Below are 13,248 nucleotides of genomic sequence, written 5' to 3' on the forward strand. Positions count from 1 at the left end.
ATAGCTGGGAATTGTCTGCATCCAGTAAATTGCAGTATAACTACAGCATTTTCCATCTACTGCGGCTAATGTGGTGGAAGCCCATTCTTTGAGGAAAAGTTCTGCTGCAATTTCACCAGCTAAACAGGCATAAGCGGATCAATTCTTAGACTCTTTAAACCATTGTTTGAAATGTATACATCTCAAGGTTATTGAAGTCAAATCTCCAGTTTCTTTCATGATCTTAACGTGGCAGAGTTATTAAACCAACCCACACGTCTCTGAATAGAAAAAGATGGGAATATGTGTATACAATGCCGGGAATGGATTTTTTAAAAAACTATTTTGTGTAAATCAATACTTTAATTTGGAAAGTCTTCTTTCCAGATTTCCCTTATCTTATACTAACCCTTTACAACCAAACATGTTCTACAGTATACTTCAAGGGATTGTCCAAAGACATTGGACATTAGTGCAATGTATTTTGGGTAATTTACATAATATATCCATGAGATTTCCGAAGTATAAGTTACCGATATCAGTTTGGTGGTACTCCCATTCGCAGATACCTCCAAAATCAGTTGTTTAGTGGCTGAACTGAGTTAACAAATGAACTGCATACTCCTGGTCTGTCGACAGCTGATCGGTAGGGGTTATGGGTTTCAGGCCACCACTAATCTGATATTGAAGACCTATTGTATGGATATGTTCTTAATATTCTCAGAAGACTCCTTTAATTTACCTGTTCCGATTGCATGTCAGTCAGTAATACCAGCAGCATCTCTGAAACCCCAAATACTGCAAGTCACCTCTAGACCGATCAGTGTCTTCTATGATGACCTCCACACAAACAGTACATCACAATCAAGACCAGTGATTGGATCAGAGATGACATGACCTTGGGCAATAGGTGGCCCTACGCAGACACCCTAGCTACTTAAGGGATTACTTTTGGACCTGGGGGTAAGGTAAGGTTCTTTATTTTACTCAAATACATTGCTGCAATGAGTTAGTAATGTTTTTAGATTGGAGAACCCCTATAATTCATAGGGGGAATGCTTTTGGGCTAGCAAAGGTGGATTTGCCAGTTGCTAACCCACCACAGATTACAGAGGAAATGCATTTCACCTGTTCCTCCGGGGTCGGGCTTCCTGTCCGCTTTCATGCCTTTCATCACACAGATACTCTCCATGACCAATTTAACAGGACCTGGGGGATTCTGCATAGATTTCACTAGAGTGATGTCATTTTGGTTGAGAGTATCAAGAGCTGACAATGCTGCGTTGAGAGCTGGCATGGCCTCGGCTAGATCACCTTCACATTCATCCTGCAAAGTCATGACATTGAAATGATATTAAAATACATTAAGTACCAGTAAGACAAGTAAGAAAGTTAGACTAGACTAATCTTATGTTGCATCAGAATTTCAGAATGCCCGATGCTGGATAAATGTGGCGTAGTTTAAGACGGTCGACCTTTGCACCACCTTTTCGTTTACAAAAGCTTATTTACTGGAAAATAATTCATGAAAGATACAATAAATTGGATTGCATATTTCCTTACATCAGTCGTTGACTGCCGATTGCTCTCCAGCTTTTAAAGGGTTTTTTCAATCACGGATATCTATGACTTATCCATCCAGCACATAACATAAATATCTTATAAAGGCAAGTTTATCTATTCTTGAATGCTATAGAAGTTAACAAAGACTTGGACATCCTTGGACGCCACTAAACTCACATTGTCTGCAAGAATAGGGGGTCAGTCAAGCACCATGCCATGCTTGGAATTGTAGTATGTCATGAGATGGATAGTCTCTGTTTGCATTATATTGATCTCAAACTACAAAACAAATGCGTTCCTATTTATGGTACCTTACACTGGTACATAGTGCGCTTCATCACAATACTGAAAAACTGAAGATTTTCAAGATCCTGCCCCCTGTAGGGAATAGCTTGGGAATATATGGATTCAATCTTCTCTGTGAGGGACAGGAAAGTCATTTCGGAATGATGACAAGAGTGGTAATACAGATGATATATCTTTAAATGTTATATCATATATCCTGGGTTAAGACAACAGGTCGATGAGGAGGGGGGTGGCTAGAAGATGGTCACATCGTGCTGTTACAATTTCCATTTCTACACAACTCAAACCACACCATATAAACTAGTGCCTCAAGAACATAGGCTTATCAATGATTATGATTATAATGTGCATGGTGGGAATATAGGAAATACTACACTTCTATGATAAGCTGAACTAAATAACTGTGGGATATCTACTGTACTTACAGCTCAGCAAGAAGAACTGATGATATCTATTCCCTGAATGCTGCTGCAGCCTTATTATTACAAGAAACATCTTTCAAAATATTACTATATGATCACTGCAATACTCCAATGAGCTGAAATACCAAATCTGCCTTTTAAAATGGAGAAGGAAAATTGTTAGCTATTGTATACGTTTCTAAATGCTATCCGTGGTGTTTCTGGTTTCAGGCTGGTGTTAGGGGGAAGCAAACTGGTGATTTGCCCAGGGACCCCTGTCCTAAAGGGTCCCCCTGCATGTGCACTTTTTGTGAGCAGAGGATCTATTGCTCCTTTAATACCCAATGGTTGAATGACTGGGTGAAGATGCTTATCATGTATCTCCTGTCTATATATCATCTATCCATCTAGTTATCTTTCTACTATAATTTCCTATCTATATATCTGTCTAACCATTTTTCTATCTAGATTTTTGTCCATGTATCTATAAATCTTCTATCTACATATCTATCTCCTATCTATTATATATCCATCTATCAATCGATCTTCTATCTCTCTTTTACTGTATCTATCTCTCTGTACCTGTCTTCTATCATCTCGCTATCTACATATAATCTACTTTATATTTCTGCATCTATAAATCTATCATCTATCTATAAATTTATCATCTTTCATGTGTATCTTCTATCATCAATCTCCTATAAAATTCCCCTACAGTCCCATATGACAGATTGCCTTACCATACTACTGTGTGTAACTACAAGGTGTTATTATTGTGCAGGGCTAAAGGAGCCTCTTACTGACTGTTCATAAAATAGTTTTATTTTGGGGCCCCACTTTTAGCTTTGCCCAGGGTCCATCTTTGTCTAAAACAGGCCATGTCTGGTTTACCTGGTTATTTATTAAAAGCTTAGTAATGGCGGCAGGGACTGGTGTTTTTTTACAGCTGATTGCATGTAGTATCTTGTCCCAGGCATCGGACTGTCAAAACAGTCACTAAATTGGGTCTTAATATATTGCCGCATAGAATCATAGTAAATATGGTTGGAAAAAGACACAGGTCCATCAATTCCAGCTTATAGGATTAAAGAAATCTTATTTCCTATAACATGCAACATTTTTGTTTTCAAGAAAGATATTGGGGCAGATTCTCTGTGGTGGATTCGGGTCCGGCCGGGATTCATTAAGGCAGTTCCTCCGACGTCCACCAGGTAGCGCTGCTGTGCTGAAGAGCATCGGAACGCACTCAAGTTCACCGGCCTATTCCTAGTGACGGTAAGTGCAAGCTCCGCGACACTTTTTTTTTTTTTTTTAATGTGGCGGTTTTTCCGAATCTGTCGGGTTTTTGTTCGGGGCCACGCCCCCCCCCCCCCGATTTCCGTTGCGTGCATGCCAGCGTCTATAGAGGATGCCCCTGTCTATGGTGGTGGTAGAACCACCTCTTGTCTAGGTGTAGAGATGTCCCCTGTCTATGGTTATGGTAGAACAGCCTCTCCTCTAGGTGTAGAGGATGCCCCCTGTCTTTGGTAATGGTAGAACCACCTCTCCTCTAGGTGTAGAGAATACCCCCTGTCTATGGTAATGGTAGAACGGCCTCTCCGTTAGGTGTAGAGGATGTCCCCTGTCCATGGAGATGGTAGAACCTCCTCTCCTCTAGGTGTAGAGGATGCCCCCTGTCTATGGTGATGGTAGAACCTCCTCTCCTCTAGGTGTATAGGATTCCCCCTGTCTATGGTGATGGTAGAACCGCCTCTCCTCTAGGTGTAGAGGATGCCCCCTGTCTATGGTGATGGTAGAACCACCTCTCCTCTAGGTGTAGAGGATGCCCCCTGTCTATGGTGATGGTAGAACCTCCTCTCCTCTAGGTGTAGAGGATGCCCTCTGTCTATGTTGATGGTAGAACCACCTCTCCTCTAGGTGTAGAGGATGCCCCCTGTCTATGGTGATGGTAGAACCTCCTCTCCTCTAGGTGTAGAGGATGCCCCTGTCTATGGTGATGGTAGCACCCTCTCTCTTCTAGGTGTAGGGGATGTCTCCTGTCTATGGCGATGGTAGAACCACCTCTCCTCCAGGCGTAGAGGATGCCCCCTGCCTATGGTTATGGTAGAATCTCCTCTAGGTGCAGAGGAACTGCCTATATTCTAGGCGTAGAGGATGCCCCTTTGTCATGGCCAGAGGCCTAGGTATAAAAAGGTCTTTGGAAAGATCCCTGTACTGTCCATTCAGGTATTTGTACAAAGTAATGAGGCCCTCTCTCAGCCGTCTTTTCTAAGCTAAATAACCCCACGTTTAGTAATCTGTCATTTTATTCCAGTTCCTCCAATAATCTTGGTTGCTTTCCTCTACGCCCATTCCAGTTCTATGATGTACTTTTTATACACTGGTGCTCAAAACTGTACACAATGGGGCACATTTACTAAGAACAGTGCTAGCTGCACTAAACCGCGCAACGGAGCGTCCCCTAATTGTTTTGCAGACACTTCTGAAATACCTGAGACCGATATCTGACCCGTGTGCTTCCCTGTGCCCTCTCTTCCCTGCAGCAGCCTTACTCACTTGACCATGTTCCACCGGCGGTCCCATCGCTCTGGCACACGCGTCCCCGCTACTAAAGTGCGAACACACCGGCAATCTGAGATTTAAAGGGCCAGCGCACAGGCCAGCTGCCCTTCCTGTTATATTCCTGTCCCCTTCCTGTGTCCCCTGCCGGATCTTCGTGCCTTGTGCTTTAGAGAAAGCTTGTTTATGATGTCCCTTGCTTTTATGGTGATTTCCTGTTGTGACCTACGTTCTGTTCCTGACTTTGCTCCTTTGCTGCTAGCCCTGACCTTCTGCTACGTCCCTGACTCTGATCCAGTGCTGCCTGTCCTGACTTTCTGCCTGACCACGACTTCATGCCTGCCATCTTATTCTGATCCTAGCCTTGGCCACCGCCGCGGACAAAGTTGCACCTGGATAGCGACCTTGTGGTACCACGCTGCAGCAAGTCCAACCCACTTTGTAGCGGGCTCTGGTGAAAACCGGGTGCCACTTAGACTCCGCTCCCAGGTGTCTGCTTACGTCATGGTCCGCGGTGGTCCAGTGGGTCCACTACCCCTGGTTCCTGACAGTAAGCAGTTTGCCCCTAAAAGAACATGAAAAATGCAATGGAAAACTGGCGCAAGGGCTATTTCTCTCTTGATACATCTCATAATTTTATTTGCTTCATTGTCAGCTGCCTGGTCACAAAAATTAAGTTTACCATCCACCAGTACCCCCAAGCCTTTTACTTCTTCAGTTTTACAAAGTAATTGACTGTTTAGTATATGATTGTACTTTTTGTTTCCATGGCCTAAGTGCACAACCCTCAGTTTATCTACATTATAATGTATTAGCTCCACCTAATCCTGTAGCTTCCACAAATCCTATTCACCTGTGTATTAGATACTTTACAAAGCTTAGTTTGTAGTATAGTAACTCTACTATGTAAACCCTATATGAAGTCATTAACAAAAATATTAAAATATTATTACATGCTGCAAAAATTAACATGCTGCGAGTTGTTTACACATCATGGATAAGTTTTGTTTGTTTCCCATCCACCATGCTGCTAGTGTACATCAATGGAGGTAAGCTACCCACATGTATGTACTGTATATGGATCTACAAATATCTGATTCATAAACATTCTGTTGCAATCTGCTCACCAGCCATGACCTCAAGCTATAGGACTCCTTCAATCTAACTCTGACAATACCATTGAGTTCTCTAAGTATATTACAAGCTTTTCAGATTTATTTCTGCCATCCATGTAAACATTTTAAGTATCAGGAAAGACATAATGGAGCTGAATTCTTGCGGATGTACAAATCTGACAAACAGTACATTTAGTTCTTGTTTTACATCTTATTCACTCAAACTTAGAATAGTAAAGTTCAGAATAGTAAAGTTCATGAAATAATCATTAGAAGAACAGCCGCCTGAGGTTCTTCTGCTGACTGCTGTGACAGTGACTGTCAAAGGCTTTTAACAGGGGCTGTCACAATCTGATCTCTAGTAAGGATATAGCCCCACGGTCCATGTAGCCTAATAAGGTTAGCCGGGGCCTGACACTGATCATTATTAAAAGATCACTTTGTCGGAGAAATACAATGCTCCATGCTAGCATTACATGTCATTTGTGACCGCATGCAGCATGGGTCTGCAGTTATGTGAGAATCATAAAAGAGGATTCTAAGATTAGAGATGTGTGTTCTTCACATGACATGACCACGACATATATCATTAATCACTCAAAGGAATGTGACATCTAACGTCTAAGCTCCTTCTATTATTTTATGTGTCCCACAGCACTGACACTTTTACACAGTTCAACTTATAACCTTCACAAAAAGTTAACATTTAAGAATCCAAATCTTGAATAGGAAATGGGAAAAAAAAAGAAAATTTCTGGAGTAAGAATCAACTATTTTGTCTAATCAACTTGTATAATCAACTATGTGTCTCCGCAGCAACAGACTACAAACAAATATTGTGTAGTCTGATACTGCGATCCCATCTGTCCCTTCTTAACATCGTACTAACCTACTAATGGAATAAGGCTTCTTGTCCAAAAGTGAGTGCAATCAGTAAAAAATCGCTCCATGCGCTGAAGGGATCTCTCGACCCCAACCTCTGATCACTGGAATGAACTCCGATAGTGGTATTTATCATACGCCAGCACTTGTGCGCTGGTGTATGATAGCCCCGCCAGTCTTCTGGCTTTGACTTGTGAAGAGTTGCTAGCAGCAACGAGTGTGTTCCTTGGCACGGGGGCCAAAACATTTAAACCAAGTTCTTAATTTAAATGAGCAAAAAATAAAAATGTAATATACTCCCTTGCCAGGGGATCTGTAGCCAGATCTTTTATTCTGGCGGCAGTACATGAATTTATATTTGAACAGACTCTTAACTTCTCAGATTTTCTCAAAGGTGAAGACAGAGATCATTTAAAAAAATGGATGCAGTTCAACAAACATGACAACTAAAAATAGACAACTGCAGCAAGAACAACCACAGCAACTTTCTTACCAGGTAAACAAAACTATTGTATTAAAATTAAAGTATCCTTAAATGTCACCAGACTTTGCATAAAAAATAGTATGTCAGGAGTAACATTATTTCTGTACATTATAAAAAGTAGCATTCTTCATTTTTTAGCAATTATTCCCCTCTATGAAGTCTCCTCTGTGCTGCTCACAAAATGTAGGATAATCTACCATTTAAAAAAATAAAAACCATGTACAAATACTTACCTACTCTCCTCTTGATGTTGATCCCGAAGCTGTCCTCCGCTAATCTGGACACAACGGGATCACCTAGAAAAGAAACACATGCCCCCAACATAACAGAGGGAAGTGTGTGTGTGTGGGGGGGTGCAGCCTGGAGCACCACCCCATTAAGAGGATCAGAGGTGAGTATTTGTACATGGTTTTTAATTTTTTAAATGGTAGATTTCCTTTAATCTCAATTACTTACTCAGGGCCTCATTAGGATCAGACATTCTAGAAAAAGAGTATCCACTACTGTGAATAACGCACTTTGGGGGAGATCTGTCTGTGCCTGTGGCTCTCCACTATAACTAAGCTCCTACTTCCTCCCTCCTCCACTGAACTTCTATGATACACGATTATTCTGTGGGTGGTAGTCTTTGAGAGTGATTGCCATTGTAGGAGGGGAGCAGGAGGAAAGAGGTAGGAGCAAGCTGAAGCTTGCCATCATGTGGCGTGCCATGTGAAAATTTAGCAATTTTGCAATAGGCCTAACGAAGGGTGGAATTGGGTGACTGGAAACAATAAATTAAATCTCCTAAGCATGTCAATTATTGCTGGGGACTAGAAATGCAGTATTCAACATTGAACTTAGTCTCCCCTGTCACCTCATGCCTGCAAATACGAGGTAAGCCATGGCTGGAAGCCTATGTAAAGTCCAACTAGCTTCTGCTGTCCACATTCTGCAATGATTCCGGCACATGAGTCCCCAGCTCTAAGGCTACCTGCACAAGAACGTGTGCATTAGTGGGACGCAAACAATGGGCCTTCATTCAGTTGCTTGTGACCCACATGTAATCAGTATTTGAGGTCCTCTCACACACCGATGACAGAAGAAAAGACTGTCTGAGTTGGCTAATACATGAGGCCATAGAAAAGCACGGTCTTCTGTGTGAGACAATAGAAATACATAGGGATGTGTGCTAGTCTTGGAAACAACAGCAAGCACACATTCAAAAACAACGTTTGTGTGCAAGTATTTACGTCATCTTTGTTTTTGTGGTAACACTGCATTAGTTATGTCAGAACTGATTAAAAAATCAGACTACACATAGTTTGTTGTCTGTTACCATGGATGTGTAGCTGTTGACACGGCAACAAAATTATTTAAAAATGTTAGTTTTTCATTTTTGATGTTATGGTTCTGATTACAGAGATTTCCATCATCCCGTCAAAATAAAGTAGGGTATAAATGGTAATGGTACTGGAGATGTAACTATAAATTGGATTATTTGGACCAATGGTGGTGATCCACCTTCAAAATAAAGTTATCTATTACTAAGGGATTAAAGTGAGTCTTTGTCCCAGAACTGGGGGTTACCTTAATCGCCTGAGAGGCTGCGGCCGCCTCGTTGGCCACTCTTTCATCTGCTGACACAAGTTCTCTCTTCGCATCAACTTCCACCGTCTCCTTTTCTATTTTAATCATCATCTTCTCGGTTTCGGCGGAAGTTTTAATCAATTCTGGTTGAAGCGCTGTAAGCTCTTTCTGCATAACTGAGACCTAATGCAAATTACATGAAGAGGAGCAATAATTAGCAATTGTACGACTCAACGGATTCAGCTGCAATGGGAATCATTAGATCTTATTAAACTTACGATAAGAACAAACATAACAAAGAGATGCAGAACAACCACCTCTCACTCATACTTCACAGCAGCGTTTACATATTAAAAGTACTTGCTTTTTACATCCATTTTAAAAGATTAGCAGCTTAACAGGCTGCTGGGACACAATACCCACATCAAGCAATCTAGGTCAATTTGGAGGGAAGTAACAAAAGTGCAAGTAAACTGCAGTAAGCAGTTATTATTGTCAGACTTTCTACATAAATAACAAACCTGATAACAAGCTCTACATCAGAAGCTGCATACACAATATAAAAACTTTCTCTGCGGCTCCCATTTAGTGTATTATGAATTAGATAATGGTGAAATATCATGCAAATAAGTTTTACAGGGTGGGAGAAAGGAAAGCTATGCCTCCAGGGCTATATTAAATACTGCAGATCACTACAAATCAATGCCTGAATTTCGGAAAGTCTTGTAACACGACATGGGGTAACAACCAACCCAGTAGATCTCTTGCAAAAGTACCCGTATATACTCGAGTATAAGTCGACCCAAGTATAAGCCGAGGCCCCTAATTTTACCAAAAAACCTGGTAAAAAAAAAACCTGGTAAAACCTTATTATTATTTTTTTTACTCGAGTATAAGCCGAGTTTGGGTTTTCAGCACATTTTTTGTGCTGAAAAACTAGGCTCATATTCGAGTATATATGGTAATAGGCACCCAAATGTAGGCGCTGTTTCAGAATCATTATCCCTTGTCAGCACAGTGTAGGAAGGTGAATTTGGTAGATGAGTAGATGAGAGGCCTAAACCAGGTCTCTACACTGTATTGGTGAGGATCTGGGTGTCTCTTCCTTCAGGAAGAGGTTTACTGGTTTGCCTATTACCTCATGCCATATCATGCCAGAAACTCAGGAATTGACATATAGGGAGCTGCCATATTTAGGTTAGATCTGGAGGCATAGTTTTCCTATTCCTATTCCTTACCGAGAATCCTCAGTGGACCTTACATGGTCTTTATGTATATGTATGCCTTCAGAGGAGCCTTTCAAGGAGAATGTCCATAGGGAAAATTATCTTCTTCCTGACTCAGGTATATGGCCTTTCACCTTGCCTAAATCAAATCTGTGCCGATCATAATTGAGTGTCTAATCCTTTTGGAAGAGATTTACTGGTTTGCTTATTATCCCATATCAAGATTTTATGATGTAATTTCTCTCTACCAGGACATTTTGGCACCTATTCCTCAGGGCTGCGGAGTTGGTAAGCCAAACTTAATAATAATAATCTGTATTTATATAGCGTCATCATATTCTGTAGCGCATTACAAATCATAGGGGACATATATACGAATAAAATAAGACATTACAGAGAACAAAACAGTCATATGGAACAATAGGAGTGATTGTACTGCTCGCAAGAGCTTACAGTCTATGAGGATGAAGGGGGTGACACAAAAGGTAAAAGAGCTTGTACAATGGTCCAGCCATTCTTTATAAGGAAACAAAACTAAATAATTTCATAAATAAAGATGCTGCTGCTTGAACCAACCATCAGCCGCCGTCCTATATACATCAGTGGGATTGCAGAAAAGACTGGAGCTTGGTATCTATCTGGTGTTTGCCGGATAACAGACGGGAGAATGACACAGCTTGGGTCAGGAAAAAGAGATTTGAAATTTTATGCAGTTAGCAAGTATTATGGGTTTTAAGAGCACGTTTGAAACTTTTGAGGTTGGGTATAAGTCCAATTCCAACTATAAAGGGCATCTATCACCAGGATCATGGATTGTAAACCAAGCACACTTACATGCTGATGTATGCCCCCTGTGCCCGGATCCACTCTTTAAGCATCTTATGCCCTATGCAACCCGTCACCATATGCAGCCTGTCGAGCCTTGAGTTGCAGTCCATGCCCTGCTGACAATGGGGGTCATTTACTAAGGGCCCAATTCGCGTTTTCCCGACGTGTTACCCGAATATTTCCGATTTGCGCCGATTTCCCCTGAATTGCCCCGGGATTTTGGCGCACGCGATCGGATTGTGGCGCATTGGCGCTGGCATGCACGCAACGGAAATGGGGGGGGGGGGCGTGGCCGAATGAAAACCCGACGGATTCGGAAAAACTGCCGCATTTAAAGAAAAAATCTGTCGCGGAGCTTGCACTTACCTTCACTCAGTTTGCGTTCCGATGCTCTTCAGCGCAGCAGCGCCACCTGGTGGACGGCGGAGGAACTACCTTAATGAATCCCGGCCGGACCCGAATCCAGCGTAGAGAACGCGTCGCTGGATCGCGAATGGACCGGGTAAGTAAATCTGCCCCAATATGTCCAATGAGTGCTTCCATAACTGATGGTAGAGTTTATTGGTGCAGGAGTCTGGGTAGCAGTGAATCCAGCTGAGTTCTCAAAGCTCCTGGGTCCTCTCCTACAGCTCTGTTCTGTGCTCCTGATGCTGGTTGAATGTGCTGGCTAAAGGACCCAGAACAGAACTGCCCCAGGAGTAGGAGAGGATCCAGGAGTGGTAAGCCCTCTCCTGGCACAGCTCTGCTCTAGGTTCTGATACCACAGCATACAACCAGCACAGGACACAAAGCAGAGCAGCACATGAAGGAGAGAAGAGGATGCAGTATGGTGCAAGGAGGAGAAGAGGGGCCAGGAAAAGAGAGGATATCGTCTGCTCTAGGGGATCTTCAGCATTATTAGACTGCTCTGGGGATTGCCAATTTTATTATTGTCTACTCTATGTTCTCTAGTATTATACTTACCTGGTCTGGGGTATCCACTATTACTATCTGTTTTTGGTTGCATTACTGTGGTATTTATAATTTCTGGGGAGGCATTTTGTGCAGTGAATCTAGAATGCTGCTGACTAGTGCGGCCCCTTAAAGTTGAGCAGTATGACAATGTGTGTTGTTCCCCCATGTCCTGTACTGTAGTAAGTATATAAATAGTGAGTATATAAAGCACATATTCCAGGGTTGGCAGGGTAGGTAGATGCTCCAACTTGTTGCATATCCATGCAGATCTCTGGTTACGGCTATACTTTAGTTCCCCAAAAGCCTACAAAACACCTCAGCACAGTAATGTATTCTTCATGTGTTCTTGTTCCACTTCATTTCTCCTTTTTTTAGTTTATGAAATATTTTAATAGAATATGTATTTCACTACATGAATCATTTCTATCCTAGTCTCTGGCAATATTGCAGAAGATAGAATACAAGATAGAATTGCGCTGAGGGAAACAATAATGTAGCCAGCCGGAATGACTAGTTATAACATATGGAGATTTCTACAATATGTCGAGCTACAATGAACACTGTTGTCATTTTTGCCTAAAATCATCTCAAAACCTTATATGCTTATATTATGCATACTTTTTACCTACCTGTATCTTTACTTTAACGTTTTCCCTCTATCAAGGTTGATCCTATTAACAGTTTTTAGGTAGTAGGAATGAGGCAGGGGTGATCTTTCCTAATCTGTTTCATTTTCTCATAGTTTTTTTTATTTTTAATTCTATTATTCTACATGATTAAAGGGGCAGCCATATTGCCGAAGCTGTTGTTTACTGCATTTAGAGACTTGCTTCACAGCAGCCACATGGGTACAATGGTCTAAAGATATTTACTGACGTCTATTTGAGAGTTTTGAAGACATGTTTTATGACCTCAGCGTTTAGGGGTATTCATTATTTTTTGAAAAGTAGTAGAATGAATGAGAAAATTAAAGAAAAATCACTCATATTACCAAGTCCGATGCTGCCTTTAAAACACCAACTGGGTCCTTATGCTTTCTACTTCAAGTTCCCTTTTAAAATATAGGAAATGCCTTTCTGACAATCACTGCCTGTTTTTTAGACATATTTACAACTTGTACCATCAATTGATATGATGTGTAAAGTATAAGTGGACAGTCTTAATCTTAGATTTAACATTCAGCATCAGACCCTGAGGAATTGGAAGCTGTTTAACACTATCTAGTCTAACTACACACTACACATTAGTAGTAAATCTGCACCAATACATTTTATATTATTATAAATCATATAAAATTTTTAATTCCGAGCCTGCAATGAAGATGAGGTAACACAACGCCGAACAGTTATTTCCCTTGTGATCCATAAATTACTATTGAGATT

General features: G+C 41.4%; 1 protein-coding gene across 3 annotated transcripts in view; it reads right to left on the bottom strand.

The window, feature by feature from the left end:
* The window catches only part of DNAH3 (dynein axonemal heavy chain 3), a 272,966-nt gene that overhangs the window by 22,686 nt on the left and 237,032 nt on the right, over positions 1-13,248 (bottom strand). For all 3 annotated transcript variants that reach the window (XM_072120542.1, XM_072120545.1, XM_072120544.1), the window contains exons 51-52: positions 8,859-9,041; positions 1,108-1,306 (exon numbers count right to left, since the gene is read on the bottom strand). In XM_072120542.1, coding sequence (XP_071976643.1) covers positions 1,108-1,306; positions 8,859-9,041 — 382 coding nt within the window. The remainder of the gene's footprint in view (positions 1-1,107; positions 1,307-8,858; positions 9,042-13,248) is intronic.

This window comes from Engystomops pustulosus, chromosome 8 (assembly GCF_040894005.1).
Source record: "Engystomops pustulosus chromosome 8, aEngPut4.maternal, whole genome shotgun sequence".
NCBI classification, from domain to species: Eukaryota; Metazoa; Chordata; class Amphibia; order Anura; family Leptodactylidae; genus Engystomops; species Engystomops pustulosus.